The 17,069-nt window shown below is 40.6% G+C and overlaps 1 protein-coding gene across 1 annotated transcript in view; it reads right to left on the bottom strand.

Annotated features, from left to right (window-relative positions):
* Nucleotides 1-15,081, bottom strand: part of LOC122548685 (ammonium transporter Rh type A-like) — a 45,906-nt gene extending 30,825 nt beyond the window's left edge. Inside the window, exon 1 of the mRNA XM_087979813.1 lies at nucleotides 14,845-15,081. Within this exon, the coding sequence (XP_087835939.1) occupies nucleotides 14,845-15,019 (175 nt within the window). The 5' untranslated portion in view covers nucleotides 15,020-15,081. The remainder of the gene's footprint in view (nucleotides 1-14,844) is intronic.
* Nucleotides 15,082-17,069: the final 1,988 nt, after the last annotated feature.

Genomic DNA, 17,069 nt, shown 5'->3' with positions numbered 1-17,069 from the left:
TGTGTGGTAGGCAGTCTTCTCAGTTTGATAGTATCATCCTCTTTGTGGAAGGTTCCACTCATGTTGCTATTACATTGTGAAACAAAGCGCTGCAACTCTAGCCAAAGTACTCCCTAAGCTGCATGGCTGTATGCACTGCAGCCTCTCCAATATTCCATGCACCATGATCAGTGTTGGACTGCTGACAAGGCAATGACTTCTGGTTCCTGAAGTCGCTGCTGCGCATAGTTCTAGGAAGCCCTGGTAACCAGCCAAAACAATTAGAGGGAGCAGTACAAATAGTTGAAGTATTTGAGAGAATTTACTCTTCCAGGATAGTTTAAACTGCACTGAACACTTTTCAGAACCAAAGGTGACCTTATGCCAATTTGTGAGTATGCATGATACTCACTGGGCAATGATCTGATTGCAATATGCATTATCCTGCAGCTTCGTTTTGATGCATCCTTTTTCAGTGCTTTTAGAATAAATTATGATAACACTAGGTTATAGTTCAACAGGATTATTTGAATTCACAAGCTTTCAAAGACCTGCCCCTTCATCAGGTGAAGACTTATTAATAACAGAAATTTATATTTAAAAAATTGAGACAAAGTCCGTCTTTATTCAATTCACAGCTCATGGGTTCCCAAGGTCGAGTAAAAGATTGAAATCACATTTTCAACTGCTGCAGAAAGCAGACATCGAAGCTGCTGAATCTCAGGCTGTTGAAATCCTGGACCGGTCTGCCATGCCACCAAAGCTGCCACAGAAGCTGCCTCAAGGGTTCACCTGGTCGCTGAAGCCAGACGACGCCACAGAAGATGCCTGAAGGGATTTTAGGCTGTTGGAATCCCAGGCAAAACCCACCTCACCACTGAAGACACTGCTGGCGTGGGCCATTGGAATACTGGGCTGGACCCATCACGCCACTGAAGACACTGAAGCTGCCGAAGCAGACCACCATCCTATAGGGCCCAGAAGAACATCGCTGCAATGGCCACGAGGAATGGGCCACTCTGCCTTTGTCACTGCAGCAGTCTCTGAAACATCTTGGATTGTGTCTCATTCCAGATATGATCTCTTCTCCCTGACTATGTGAAGCCTTCTAATTGTGTAGTTTCACCAGCTCATCTCTTAAATAGACCTGAGATGACTCGTAATAGTTAAGTTAAGGCCAATCTTGAAACCAATGGAGCCAAATAAATTGTTATTGAAATAACTCCATGAAGATGGTATCGCATCACCAAGTTGCCCTTTATTCATGCATAGTATATGACACTGACCCAGCTAGCTCAGAGCTTGCTCCTGAAGTGAACAGAACCTCTGACACTTCTGTTTATATCTGTCAGCCAGGGCTCCTTGATTGGACCATGCTAACAGCCCCAGTCAGGGAACTCATATTCTTAGAGATCCACCTGGCTAATCCCATTCCAATCACTAACATTGTGACAAGGTAAGTGGGGGGAGGGGCAATGCAAATCAGCTCCCCTCTTTTTAACCCTTTCAATTGGCTACACTAAGAATTTCAAATTATTTCAACACCCAGCTATATCACAACTCAATTAAAATGTGGTGATCGTCCAAATTAATGAGCTAATTACAAGTTTCTCTTGAATGAAAGGTTATTATTTACTAACCCTGAGAAAAATAATGAAACACGGTTTCCAAAGAAGGGTCACTCGACCCAAAATGTAAACTCTGATTCCTCTCCACAGATGTTGCCAGACCTGCTGAGCTTTTCCAGCAATTTCTGTTTTTGTTTCAGGTCTTACATATTGACGGTTTCATGAGACTGACTCAATCTGGTCAGGTTATCACTGTGACCACCTCAAGTCAGTGTTTTTCCTTTTTTAAAACTACTTTTGCCCATGAAAGATCTTAGGTATTAAAAGTCTGATGATGTAATTTGAAAATTGATTTTTCTCAACTACCATGTTGAAGAAATAGAGCTCCTTAAATGCCTTCAGTTCAGAGGTGACATTGGTCATGAAATGGGTCCCATCAAGCTATGTCAGGAAATTTTTATTTGCAGCTGCAGAACAAAATATAGCAAATCTCTCATCACATATGGGAAATATATAGTCAGCATGAGATAAGGGGACATTCCATTGAAAACTTATTTTTCATGAAAGAGAACAAAAATGTTAATGACAGCTGACTCTAGCAAGGATCCTCCTCCAATGAACATAGCTACAGAGCATGTTGACTCATCTAGATTGCAAGATATAGTGGCATGGTGCAAATGTCTATGGCTTCCTTACGTGGTATACTGTATTCGTGAATAGTCTTGCAATGTCAAAAGAAAGCATAGGTACAATATTTCTATCCATTGGCAATTTGCATATAGTTACTGCAAAGGTGAAGCAATCCTTCACTGACAAAGTGAAATGCTCAGAACTAATTGTAGAAACTCACACAAACATATCACCAATTGATGTTACGCAGAGTTTGTCATAAATAAGATCGGTTGTAATTCGACATTAGTGTGTGCTTCTTGTGTGATCTTACATATGTTGATGTACAGAACCATGAGGATGACATACACTTGTGTCTTCTTTTGTAACCTAATTTTCAGTAGGACTGTGTGATGATGTGGGTCCAATGGATATGATTTCAATGACAATTCCAATCCTTTACTGCGAATTGCAAATATGTATGTCTGGATGGCATTAATAGCTGCAATACAGCACTTATTCAGGCTGCATATGAGAATCAGGTTAGTCACTGGGGATCAATCAAAGCATGTGTTAAATCAGCTGTATTTTCAAGATCTCGGTGCTTTCCGTGGACATTGAATTCTGATGGGATAGCTAAGAATGGTGGAGGTAAAACCTTCAATAATACCTCTTCTCATTTGATGTGAATAGGAGCATCAAAATTAAAACCATGCATAATGACAAACTCCTCACTTTCAGAAACTGGATGATCAAAAGAATCCACTACATGTTTGGTGCCATTATTCATTGTACTCATGAAATACTTCTCCTTGAGTAGGTTTACAATATGGGCATGTTTCAAGCAGGTATTCTTTATAGTGTGATCATCTATTGAGGAAATACAGCAGCAATGAAAAAAAAATTGGAAGAAATCTCCATACTTCAGAACAAATGCAGTGCAAATCATGGCATAAATTAATAATTGAACAAGTAGTTTGCCCAGTCTTGTTCTGCATAGTACTCTCTTATTTGTGATAAGTATACCACTTGAGCATTTTCCGTACTCTTGGATATGAAAACTGGCACAACCTTAGCTCCAATACACTCTTGGAGAAATGAAATAGAAAAGTGCCCAGTCTACCTCAAATAATCCTGGAAAGGTGAGGTTTCTCAAAAATTGTCCAGTTCCCACTGTTAAGATGAAACCCAAATGGTATTTTCCACTACTAGGATGCTGCCATCAAACAAAAACAATGTTCTGCACAAGTGAATGATATGGTATATGCATTTCAGTGCTGAAGCTGTAAGTCCCAGTGCTTGGTTGATCACTATTGCATGCAGCATATTTCCTAATGGAAATATCTCTCACCTGCCCCAACCTCCCAAGTTACTAACTATCCTGCTCTCTGTGTTTTCTACTTACTCACTGGTGACACCTCACCATTTTTCCTTCATCTGGCATCATTACTCAGAGCTCTTCCAACTACTTCAATCATATTGAAATAGCTTGTCCTTTCAGCTGTCTGTCCATTAGCTATGCTCAATTAGGTTTTGCTGGCAAAATTCGGAGATAGGGCTGAGACTCCTCAGTATCAGTTTCAGGGAGTATCATGGAAGGTTTCCCTTTGTAAGCCCTAGAGCCTTTCTCATGCAATATTCTGCTGCTCACCTGATTAATTATGCAACTGGCCTCTATAGCACACCTCTTGTATAATTTTGTGAGCAGAGACAGAGATGCTCACTGCCGTCAGGATCTCCCAACACTCATGCTGTGGGTGCCATATTTAAATCTCAGCTGTGAACCACCTTAAATTCTGCAAATTAGGAACAACCATTCCAAATGGTTTATACAATCACAACTTAAAATAAATAGCTGAGAATAGGAATATGAAATTCTGGTAGATGGGATAATGGACAGGAGGATTATCCTCTTAGGACAACCAATGAGAGCACAGCTCTAGACACTGCCATCCTGGACAGCTTTGGAGATGCCAGTATTGGACTGGGGTGTACAAAGTTAAAAATCACACAACACCAGGTTATAGTCCAACAGGTTTAATTGGAAGCACACTAGCGTTCGGAGCATTGCTCCTTCATCAGGTGGTAGTGGAGGGTTCAATCCTAACACAGAATTTATAGCAAAAATTTACAGTGTGATGTAAATGAAATTATACATGAAAAATTGATTGTCTGTTGAGTCTTTCATCTGTTTAAATACCATGATAGTTTCACTTCTTTCATGTGTAAATCACGAAACCTTTTTTTAAAAAGTTGCATTCTCAGGTTAGCTGTTAACAATGGTGATAGCTAGACAATATGTTGAAGGTGTTAGCCCCCCTGCGTTCTCTGTCTATGCCATGATGTTTAGATTGATTCTAGTCGATAAAGTGAGGTAACAGAGTTTTACATGAATTTATGCAGTTTTTGAGCTCAGAGTTTTACATAAATTAATTCAGTTTTTGAGGAAAGTACAACGTAATATTGCAAGTACAAATTCACCCCACAAAATATATGTGTGCATGTGGGTCTTTGTCTATCTGTGTGTGTGTGTCTGTCTGGGTTGGGGATTGTGAGTGTGACAAAGTGTATGTGTGTGTGTAGTGAGTGTAGAGTGTCTTAAGTCTGTGAGGGGGTGCATGTGTGAGTGTGGGAGTGTGTGTGTCTGTAAGGGTGTGTGTGGGTGTCTGTGTGCGCATCTGTGTATATGTGTGTCCATGTGTATGTGTGTATAGGAGTGCCTGTATGTGTGTGAGTGTGTGTGTAGGAATATCTGTGTGTGTGTATAGTGCAATGGTGGTCACCTGTGGTGTGACATGAACCCAAGGTCCCAGTTGAGGTCCTCCCTATGAGTACCGAACTTAGCTATCAGCCTCTGCTCGGCCACTTTTTGCTACTGGCTGACCCGAAGTCCACCTTGGAGGATGGTCACCCGAAGGTCCGAGGTTGAATGTCCTGGACCACTGAAGTGTTCCCCAACTGGGAGGGAACATGCCTGTCTGTTGATTGTTGTGCGGTGCCCATTCACTCCTGTCTGTTGATTGTTGTCGTAGCCTTTGCTCAGTTTCCCCAATGTACCATGCCTCCGGGCATCCTTGCCTGCAACGTATAAGATAGACAACGTTGGCTGAGTCACATGAGTACCTGCCATGTACAAGGTGGGAGGTATCCCCACATGTAATGGTGGTATCTATGTCCACACTCTGACACGTCTTGCAGTGCTTACTGTGACAGGGTTGTACGGAGTTGTCCTGAGAGCCGGGCAGCTTGCTACGATCAATGATCTGTTTGAGGTTTGGCAGTTGTTTAAAGGCAAGTAGTAGAGGTGTGGGGAAGGTCTTGGTGAGGTGCTCATCATCATTGATAATATGTTGCAGGTCATGAAGAACATGGCGTAGTTTTTCAGCTCCTGGGAAATACTGGACAATGAAGAGTACCCTGTCAGTTGCAGCATGTGTCTGTCTCCTGAGGAGGTCATTACAGTTCCTTGCTGTGGCACATTGGAACTGGAGGTCGATGAGTTGGGCATCGTACCCTATTCTTATGAGGGCATCCCTGAGAACTTCCAGGTGTCTGTCACGTTCCTCCTCATCTAAGCAGATCCTGTGTACGCGTAGGGCTTGTCCATAGGGGATGGCTGTTTTAATATGTTTTGGGTGGAAGCTGGAGAAGTGTAACATTGTGAGGTAGTCTGTGGGTTTGCGGTAGAGTGTGGTGCTGAGGTGTCCATCCTTGATCGAGATGCATGTGTCAAAGAATGAGACAGACAGTCGAGAGTAGTCCATGGTGAGTTTGATGGTGGGATGAAACTTGTTGATATCACTGTGTAGTTTTATCAGTGACTCCTTGCCATGGGTCCAGAGGAAGAAAATGTCATCAATGTACCTGGTGTATAGTGTTGGTTGGAGATTCTGCATAGAGAAGAAATCTTGTTCGAACCTGTGCATAAAAATGTTGGGGTGCAAATTTGGTCCCCATGGCTGTTCCATGTGTCTGGATGAAAAACTGGTTGTTAAATGTGAAGACGTTGTGAGCAACGATAAAGCGGATGAGTTGTAGGATGGTGTTTGGAGATTGGCAGTTGTTGGTGTTGAGTACTGAGGATGTTGCCGCGATGCCATCCTTGTGGGGGATGCTGGTGTAGAGTGCGGAAACGTCCATTGTGATGAAGAATGTTCCCAGTTCGACTGGTCCATGGGTGCTGAGTTTCTGTAAGAAATCCGTAGTGTCGCGACAGAAGCTGGGATCCCCTGTACAGTAGGTTTCAAGATGCCTTCAACATAGCCGGAGAGATTCTCACATAGGGTCCCATTGCCCGAAATGATGGGACGTCCTGGTGTGTTGGCTTTGTGTACCTTTGGAAGGCAGTAAAAGTCGCCTACACGAGAAGTACGTGGGATGAGGGCGCATAGGGATCTCTGAAGGACTGGATCCAAAGTTCTGATCAATGTGTTTAATTCAGGGGCGTGTTCTTTGGTCGGATCAGTTGGTAGGTGCCTGTAGTGTTCCTGGTTGTTCAGTTGTTGGTTCACTTCCTTACAGTAATCTGTTCTATTTTGAATGACAATGGCTCCTCCTTTATCTGCTAGTTTGATGACAATGTTGTGATTGGTTTTGAGAGCCTGGATGGCATTGCATTGTGAACGGGTGACGTTTTGCTCTACCTTATGCGTACGGCTGATGAATCGGCATTTATATATTTCCTGATGGTTTGAGCATACATGTCAAGCCCAGGGCAAGTGGCCCTCTGGTGGGGTCCAAGTTGACACCTGCTTTGGTCACTCTGGACAGAGATTTTCACTGTCATGACCTTCTTCATTCCACAAGATTAACTGTTGACATCTTCTTACTGCTACCTCACACTCATTCTAACTCTACCATTACACACTCCCCCGACCTCGACTTATGGTCTACAACTCTCAGTATTGCATGCAGCATATTTCCTAATGGAAATAGCTCTCACCCATCCCAACCTCCCAAGTTACTAACTGTCCTGCTCTCTGTGCTTCCTATTACTCATTGGTGACAGCTCACCATTTTTCTTCATCTGGGACCATTACTCAGAGCTCTTCCATCTACTTTGATCATATTCAAACCCTTCTGTCATCCCACTGCAATTGCCTGGATTGACATCTTCAAAGCATCCTGACTGACATAATTGTAATCATCAAACTGGTTTGACTTCACCTGTATGACTGACCATGACTGACCCCTTTATACTGAGATTGGATGATGCCCTCATCCGAATGTGGCATGAGGTGTATTCACCTGACTAAGGACTTAGTCCCATGAGACTTTCAGACATGGCCATTCAATTGAAGCACTGGGAATGTGTTTACAATATAAGCTACTAACACATGTCCTAGGAAGGACATAGATATGGCATGGTGCTGTGTTGTATAATGCCTACTTCATTGACTACTTAGTGCTGGCAACCATGACAAGTTGCTTAGCTTTCTGTCTGTGCAAAAGTTAAGAAAACCATGCAAAAGGGTGGCATGGTGGCAGTTGCTTCACAGCGCCAGAGACCCGGGTTCAGTTCCCACCTCAGGTGACTGACTGTGTGGAGTTTGCACATTCTCCCCGTGTCTGCGTGGGTTTCCTCCGGGTGCTCCGGTTTCCTCCCACAATCCAAAGATGTGCAGGTTAGGTGAATTGGCCATGCTAAATTGCCCATAGTGTTAGGTGGAGGGGTAAATGTAAGGGAATGGGTCTGGGTGGATTGGAGTGAACTTCGGCGGGTTGGAGTGAACTTGTTGGGCCGAAGGGCCTGTTTCCACACTGTAAGTAATCTAATCTAATCTTAAACTACTACCCAGGGGCTCTGACCTCCATAATCATGAAGCATTGAGAGACTGGTCATTCCCTCCCAGCCTGTCTCGATCTCCTGCAATTTGCCCACCAACATAACAGGTCCATAATGGACACCATTTCCCCAGCCCTAGAACATCTGGATAAAAAGGACAGCTAAGTCAGACTTCGACTCATTGACTACAGCTCCATCTTCAACACAATATTCCCCCCTTCAGACTAAAAACTCAGACCTAGGTTTCGGCTCCACCCTCTCCAACAGGATCCTCAGCTTACTGATCCACAGACCATAATCAGTGATAATCCACAATAACCCTCAATACTGGAGCCCTCCAAGGATGTGTTCTGAGCCTGTTACTGTACTGCCTGTACAGCCATAACTGTATAGCTAAATTCTGAATGAACATCATCTACAAGTTTGATGATGACACCACTGTGGTTGGACAGATATCAAAAAATGATGAGTCAGAATGCAGAAAGGAGATAGAAGGCATGGTGTCATGGTGCAATGATAACATTCTCTCTCTCAATGTCAGCAAACACAAGATCATTGACTTCAGGAAGAAAGGAGGAGGACATGCCTCTGTCTAAATGAATGGAACTGAGGTGACAGTGTTGAGAGCATCAAATTTCTAGCAGTGATGATAACAGACAACCAGTCCTGGACTTCCCAGTAGATGCGGTGGTCAAGGAGACATAACAATGCCTCTTCTTCCTCAGGTGGCTTAATAAGTTTGATATGTCCATAAGGACTCTCACCAACTTCTTCAGAGGCATCATTGAGAACATACTGTCCAGGTGCATAACAGCCACTCTGGTAAGACAACCACTCTGCCCAGGACTGTAAGAAACTACAGAAGGTTGTGTGCGCAGTCCAGACCATCACGAAAGCCAACCTCCCATCCATGAATTCCATTTACACTTCTTGCTGCCATAGAAAGGCTGCCAACATCATCAAAGACACCTCCCACCCTAGTAATGCCCCTGACAATCTCTTCCATCAGGCAAAAGCTTAAACACACGAACCAACAGCTTTCCTGCTGTAATTAAACTGATGAATAGATTCTCTAACTTCAAATGATATTAATCTGGCTAATGTTGATCTTGTTTTGTGCACCTCCTATGCAGTCATAACCTGCATGCTTCGCTCTGTTTAAGACCCCTATGATCTGTATATCCTTGATTGCTATGATCTGCCTGTACTGCTCGCAAAACAAAGCTTTTCACTGTACTTAGGTACATGTGATTACAATAAATCAAATCAAATCAAATCAAATCAAAGACAAAGCAGGTCATAGGTACTGTGAATGTCCAAGTTAGTGCAAAGTGTGTATGAGTGCTGAGCTAAAATTGTTGAGATGCCCCCTGTATGAGATGGGTGTGTCCCTGCTAGAAGAACAACCAAGCATGTGTACTCCAATGTAAGGCGTCCATGAATTTAAAGTTCAGTGGTGAATTGATGAAGTGTTATATTGGTTTATCCAAGATCGCCATGGTGATGTGGTGGAGATTGGTGCTTTGCCAATGCCAACTTGGGTGGATGAAGAGTCAAAGTACTACTGCCCATGGTGTTACAATGAGGTGCTAGGGATTGATGGTCAACATGAAAGCCTGGAGAAGACATCAGAAGTTGCACTCGACGATGCTCTCCACCGCATCTCCTCCACTTCCCGCTTCTCCGCCCTTGAGTCCCGCCCCTCCAATCGCCACCAGGACAGAACCCCACTGGTCCTCACCTACCACCCCACCAACCTCCATGTACATCGTATCATCCGCTGTCATTTCCGCCACCTCCAAACGGACCCCACCACCAGGGATATATTTCCCTCCCCTCCCCTATCAGCGTTCCGAAAAGACCACTCCCTCTGTGACTCCCTCGTCAGGTCCACACCCCCCACCAACCCAACCTCCACTCCTGGCACCTTTCCCTGCAACCGCAAGAAATGCAAAACTTATGCCCACACCTCCCCCTTACTTCCCTCCAAGGCCCCAAGGGATCCTTCCATATCTGCCACAAATTCACCTGCACCTCCACACATATCATTTACTGCACCCGATGTGGCCTCCTCTATATTGGGGAGACAGGCCGCCTACTTGCGGAATGTTTCAGAGAACACCTCTGGGACACCTGGACCAACCAACCCAACCATCCCGTGGCTCAACACTTCAACTCCCCCTCCCACTCCACCAAGGACATGCAGGTCCTTGGACTCCTCCATCGCCAGACCATAGCAACTCAACGGCTGGAGGAAGAGCGCCTCATCTTCCGCCTAGGAATCCTCCAACCACAAGGGATGAACTCAGATTTCTCCAGTTTCATCATTTCCCCTCCCCCCACCTTGTCTCAGTCCCAACCCTTGAACTCAGCACCACCTTCCTAACCTGCAATCTTCTTCCTGACCTCTCCGCCCCCACCCCCACTCCGGCCTATCACCCTCACCTTATCACCCTCACCTTAACCTCCTTTCACCTATCGCATTTCCAATGCCCCTCCCACAAGTCCCTCCTCCCTACCTTTTATCTTAGCCTGCTTGGCACACTTTCCTCATTCCTGAACAAGGGTATGCCCTTATTCAGGGCTCATGCCCGAAACGTGGATTCTCCTGCTCCTTGGATGCTGCCTGACCTGCTGCGCTTTTCCAGCCACACATTTTCAGCTCATATCATCGAGAGGCGGAGGATTGCCACAGAAAACTGTCTAACATTACATATGATTCTGTGACTGAACACTTGCAGAAAAATATTGAATATTCAATAAGAATTACATTAAAGATCAATATGAGATTATTGGTCAGGCTTGCGATATCACTTAGGCTTTCCAGGAGTGACATATATTTATATGCAGAGACCTGAACAAATTTGTTCAGGTTTTGTGTTTTTTAAAATATGGAGATCAATTGTTCCCTGCTGCATTCGCCACAGTCTTGAATCATGAGACTGATTTATCAAAGAAAATTTACTAACAGAACAAACTGAATATTGAGAATGTATATCTACAGAACATTAATACTTAATAGAATTGGACTTTTAAGTGTTGACAACTTCTCTGTCAATCTGTTGATACATTCTTAGAAGACTCAATTAACAGCTTCATACTAACTTGTCCACAAGAGGACGCTATGACTTAATTTCTGTAAGTTTACAGTCTGTTATATAAAACAGGATGAATTTGCATTAATGTACGTTTGACAAAATATTCCGGTTTGTTTTTCATGCTATGAATATATATTTGTCAAAATCAGATTACATTTATTTGACAGATGTCTTTGGGCCACAGGAAAGTTTAGAAGTACTCATTCTACCAAGATATTTGGCAATCTATGTTTGAATCTACTATGTTTAAATCTACGTATTTAGGAAGTAGACAACACGTTAATCACAGATTACTGTACAATTCTCAATGACTAATGGATTATTTGGGGTTATGGTCACACAAGATGTAGAATTTTACTTTTCACGAAATTGTCAATTTGAAAAAAAATTGTTGGAGGCTCTACTTCTAGGAAGCATAGTCAAAAGATTATAACCAACCTATTCAGGGGTGTAATTATGAAAAACCTTTTCATGCAAAGGGTGATGGAAATTTGAAACACACTCAAACAACATCAATTGATGCCAGATTGGTTAAATTAATACTGAGGTTATTGGATTTTTAAAAAAATCAATCAAGTTTATCAAGGAGTTAGAGAAAAAATGAGTATATAGCTATCAGATTGGTCATGATTTCATTGTATGGTGTAATAAGTTTGAGGAACTAAATGGCATGCTCCTGTTCATAATGTAATAGCTTGCAGAAATCCAGTATGCAAAAGGTATTTTGGTTTGAAAAGATCAGTCTAAGTTCAAAATCTAAGCTGGAGTTTGCAGAGGTCTACATTGATATTTAAAAGTCGGACTGATTTTGCAATTTGTTAAGGTAGTGTAGAATAAAGGAAGCTATAACTTTAAATTGTTTTCTTAGCGTAATAACATTAATAAATTTAGATTATAGGATATAGTAGAGTTCAGCAATATCCTTAGTCATGTCCTTCAATTATTTCATCTTAAACATAGATGATCCAAAATGGATGTACATGACACATGCATTGTGACTATCAATCCCACTGCTGACCAATCGAAACATTAGTGTTGTAACTTTTACATTTGTGCAAAGTGCTGGATCTTAGGGCAATTGTCAGTTTAAGCTATTCATTACATTTAACCACAAATACCTTCAAATGTCTTTTTACATAGTACAATGGTTTTCCTTTAACTTGGAGAGGGACAACTATGGTCAGCATTTTACTGACTCACACCAGACGCAAGAATTCTAATCTGAGGAAACAACTCCCATTTCCCGATTGATGGATAAATATAGAAGTTGCCAGAAATGTGGAACAGGTTGAGGAATGACAGAAAGGGGAGTTCAAACTTTAGGTATGAAAAATCAGAAGTCATTACTGAGGGTCTGTTTTATTTGTGTTGAAATATCTGCAATGTTGAGGTATTTAAGGTTTATTTATTAGGCAGTAACTTAGGGTATGGAAGATGAGCCTTGCTAAAATTGTGAAATGCCATCAGCTTGGGTATTTTGGTTGCATTAATATAAAAGTTGCAATAATAATTGTTTTGCAAACCAGCAGTCAGATCCATCGTCACATTGCAGGTGTCATATCCAGCCCTTAGATCATCTATGTCTTGGCATGAAAGAATAAAGAAAAATCTAAAGATTTTGATGAATTCTATTAAATCCTGTAAACTCACCATAATAACATTATTGTTCTGAGAAAGTAGTTGAAATGCTCTGTTATGCCTTCCTTTGTGCTCCTTTTCTTTGGTCTACCCATTATTAATGTGTACAATATGCAGAGCATTTTCTTTCAATAACATGCAATGAAATCAAATACAAAGCAATTGTCATTCAAATGTTGCAGAACCATCTTTAAGTCATATGAAATGCTGTTGGCTTAGATTTCTACGTCAAGGACACTGAAGAAGATTTTCTCACAAACATCTACTTTATTCATTACAAGTTATAGAGTATCAGAAACATTTCAATGATATAATATCCAAAGAGCTTGGAGTGAATAGTGGATAAATGGTGTGGGCTTTACATTCATAGTTTGTTTAAATATTGTTCTGCTTATCTCATATCTTTGCAACATCTTATCATATTTTACAAACAAAAATGAAGACATATGCATGCACAAAACAGCACTGATAAAGATAGTGGGGTTAATTTGTAATTTCACTGGCTGCGTGGTAACATATGGTTCATTCACCTGTTGTACAGCTTGCTCAATTTAATTCCATTCAAACTAATGAGGATAAAATCATGTGACATCAGTAAAAAACACCTAAACTAGAATAATAATTGGATTACTAACACTAAAGAATAGACTTGCAGAAAGTCGTTTCTCCATTAAAGGAGTAGTTTTAGATGCATTTACATAAACAATTATATACAAGAAATGAAAACAAGAAGTTCACAACATCAGAAATAGGAACATATTTAAGATAAATCTAAACTTCTAGATATTGGCAGGCTCTTTCAATAATTTCTATTTTTAATTTCAGAGTTCAGCATTTTTAATTTTTATCTCTAGCTTTTAAGTACAGTATTTCTGGAATTTGCCATGAATTTGCAAACAACTTAAAAAAAGTGTATCTTCCAAACTTTAGTCAGGATTTGGATTGTTCATGTGGAAACATACTTTAAATGGGTGGCATGGTGGCTCAATGGTTAGCACTGCTGCCTCACAGTGCCAGGGACCCAAGTTCAATTCCAACCTTGGGTCACTGACTGTGTGGAGCTTGCACATTCTCCCCATATCTGTATGGGCTTCCTCCTACAATCCAAAGATGTGCAGGTTAGGTGAATTGGCTATGCTAAGTTGCCCATAGGATACAGGGATATATAGGTTAGGGGTAAGTGCAGACTATTGGGGTTGGGCAGATAACTCTTTAGAGGGTTGATGTGGATTTTTTGAGCCAAATGGCATGTTTCCACACTGTAGGGATTATTGAATTATTAGAGACTCAAGTAAATAACTTGACTTAAATATTTTACACAACTACTGTATACCTTATACACACAATTGCAAATCTAACGTAACTCATATTTTTAATAAATATTAAGTTATATTTTAAGGAAGAGGCATGTATGTTTTAACAATTAGGAAGAAAAACCATTAATGAAAAAGAAAGTTTCAAACTTTGTGATGTCGAAATGCACCATAAGCTTCAATTTTATGAAGAACAATGAAAAAAAACCAAAGATCTATGGATTCTGAAATTGAGAAACAAAAACACAAACTTCTAAAGAAGGGTCACTGGACCCCAAAAATTAACTCTGCTTTCTCTCCACAGATGCTGCTTGATTGCTGAGTTGTCCCAGCAATTTCTGTTTTTGTTATGAAGAACAGTGCCCTGTACGTATTTAGAACACAGGCTGTAAAGCCACATCAATTCCACTATACAACAATTTTATTTGAGGACTTGTATTTTAAATTCTTGTGTGAGTATCCCCATACAAATATGAAGAAGTAAAATATTTAAATATTCCCATAAATGCAGATTAGTAAACAAGCTTATCTCTGTGTTACAGCAAGGACGATACTAAACAATTCTGAAACAAACAAGTCTATATTTTTGTAACCCTCTTTTTATATACTTTTCTTATGATGCCATAGGAAATGACTTTTGTTTTATTCAAAGAATTATTTTTAGAAAATATGTGAATACTTGGACAAATTATACTTAAAAAACTGTATTTCATAGAAAAAAAAATATTTCAGGTTTTAAGGACATCATGATATTATTGGAAAAGAATAATACATTTATTTTTATATATTTATCACACAACAATAAGTAACAACATAAGCTTAGATTATTGCATGTCTACTGTAGATATACTCACTTGGATAGATTTTGTAGAATTGTTCTATTTTGTCAGTATTGTTAGGTATAAGTCTAGAATTAGCTCCATCATCATAGGTAATAAAAAATCCATATAAAATAATGATCACAGCTTCTAGTGCAATTGCCAGAATAGGAAATTTAAAACGCATATTGGTAGAATATGATGCAGGCATCTTGCAGTTTTGCTTTATCTGAGCAAACTTTCTGAGATCTACTGTTGAGTTTAAAAGTGACTTTTAATAACTGCAAACTGATAGGTGGAGAATAAAACTGGCTGGTAGTTCACACCCACAACAAAAGGGTGGGACCAACTGGCAAACAGCCATATCTCCTTTGCTGGATAGTTCCATTTTGTAGTGTTTTACAAAGGAAATACTAGTAATCATCTAAATTTCTAAGGATTAAGGTTGAGCCCCCAGAAAATATTGCAAATAGGGCAAAAAAACAAAATGTGAGAAGCGTTCTGCCTTCACACTTTGCAAAAACAAATTTCCTTAAAAATTCAACAAATAATATGGGTTTGCTTAATTTCTTTTTCTGAAAAATGAATATTAAATTCCAATCCATGTAACTACAAATGCAAAAACAGATGGGAATTGTGCTAACAATCAAAATCAAAGAAAGAAATTGAACTTGTATAGTAGTAGTGACCATCATACAGCTTAGGATAATAACTATGAAGACATAAATAGAGTTAAAAATGATTTTGAGCGGTTGAGAATGAAATTGGGAAAAATAAATGGACAATATTGATGAACAAAAAAGCAGAGCAGCAAGAAAATCTATGAAATCAGCACATCACCAACATTTACAAAATTGCAAAGTTTTCGATACATACATTGATTAAAAACAGTGGGATGTTTATTTTTCATCATCAGTCCTGTAAGCAACTGTCATCAGATCATAAAACCTTGCAGTACAGAAGAATCTGTACCAACTTAACCACATGAATCCCACTTTCCAGCACTTGGCCAATTAGCCTTGAATACTTTGATGTTTAAAGAACTGAAGAAGGGCTTATGCCCGAAACGTCGATTCTCCTGTTCCCTAGATGCTGCCTGACCTGCTGCGCTTTTCCAGCAACACATTTTCAGCAGTGTTTAAAGAACTCATCCATGAACTTTTACGAGTGTTACCACACCTACTGCCCTCCCAGGCTAAGCATTCCAGATTCCTACCATGCTCTGGATAAAAAAAGAATTTCGTAGAACTCCCTCTAAGACTCCTGCCACTAACCTTAAAATTATACTCCCTTGTTATGGACCCTTCAACTGCAGGTCAGGTGAATTGGCCATGCTAAATTGCCCGTAGTGTTAGGTAAAGGGGTAAATGTAGGGGAATGGGTGGGTTGCGCTTCGGTGGGTCGGTGTGGACTTGTTGGGCCGAAGGGCCTGTTTCCACACTGTAAGTAATCTAATCTAATCTAATCTAAACTCAGCTGCTTCCAATCCACCCTGCTCATCTCCCTCATAATTTTATAAACTTCAAACAGATGCCCTCTCAGTCTCTACACTTTAAAGAAAAGAATCCAAGTCTAGTAACCTCTCTTCATAGCTGAATTGCTCCAACCTAGGCAACATCTTGGTGAATCTCTTCTGCACCCTCTCCAGTGCATAACAGATATTTGTATTACCACATTCCTGCATTGTCGCTGAAAACTACAAAAATGAAGGTGGAGAGAATAGCTATTGTTAATGCTACACAATGTTCTATCTCTATCTGGATGATAGCTATTCTTTCCATAGCACATACACTGTCATGAAACTTTGTTAGAATTGAATGAAGGAACATCACATGTTATGAATGCTTCCTGCAGTTTGTAACCTTAACTTCTACAAAACAAGAAAAGCATAAAAAGATCAGACCATTAAGGTGTTTTGCAGTTGCAAATACCTAGCAGATGCTGGCCTTAGCAGTATTAAAGCATTTATAGACAGCCAAAAATAACATCTTGCAAATCATTTCCATTGGACAACGTTTGCAAAGATGTTCTGCCTAGGTTGCTTTGGCCAACACTGCTGTGCTGTAAGATGCTGAAAGTCCTGATCCTTCTGGAGAATGCCCTCCCCTCTTCCCATTTGGTGCAAGGTTGCAGCTCTCACAGAGCAAAATAACTGAGGATTAAGCAGCATCCTCTGTTTGTACTGTTCTGCAATAAACAACCAAACCTACACCTATTGTGGAGAACACATCTTATTGCCCTGTTGGTCCCAGTTGAAGAAG

The sequence above is a fragment of the Chiloscyllium plagiosum genome, unplaced genomic scaffold (assembly GCF_037043375.1).
Source record: "Chiloscyllium plagiosum isolate Xiang-an unplaced genomic scaffold, Cpla_swu_hap1 HiC_scaffold_3, whole genome shotgun sequence".
Classification (NCBI taxonomy): domain Eukaryota; kingdom Metazoa; phylum Chordata; class Chondrichthyes; order Orectolobiformes; family Hemiscylliidae; genus Chiloscyllium; species Chiloscyllium plagiosum.
The sequence above is the reverse complement of the archived record's forward strand: the minus strand, read 5'-3'. Positions and strand labels throughout refer to the sequence as shown.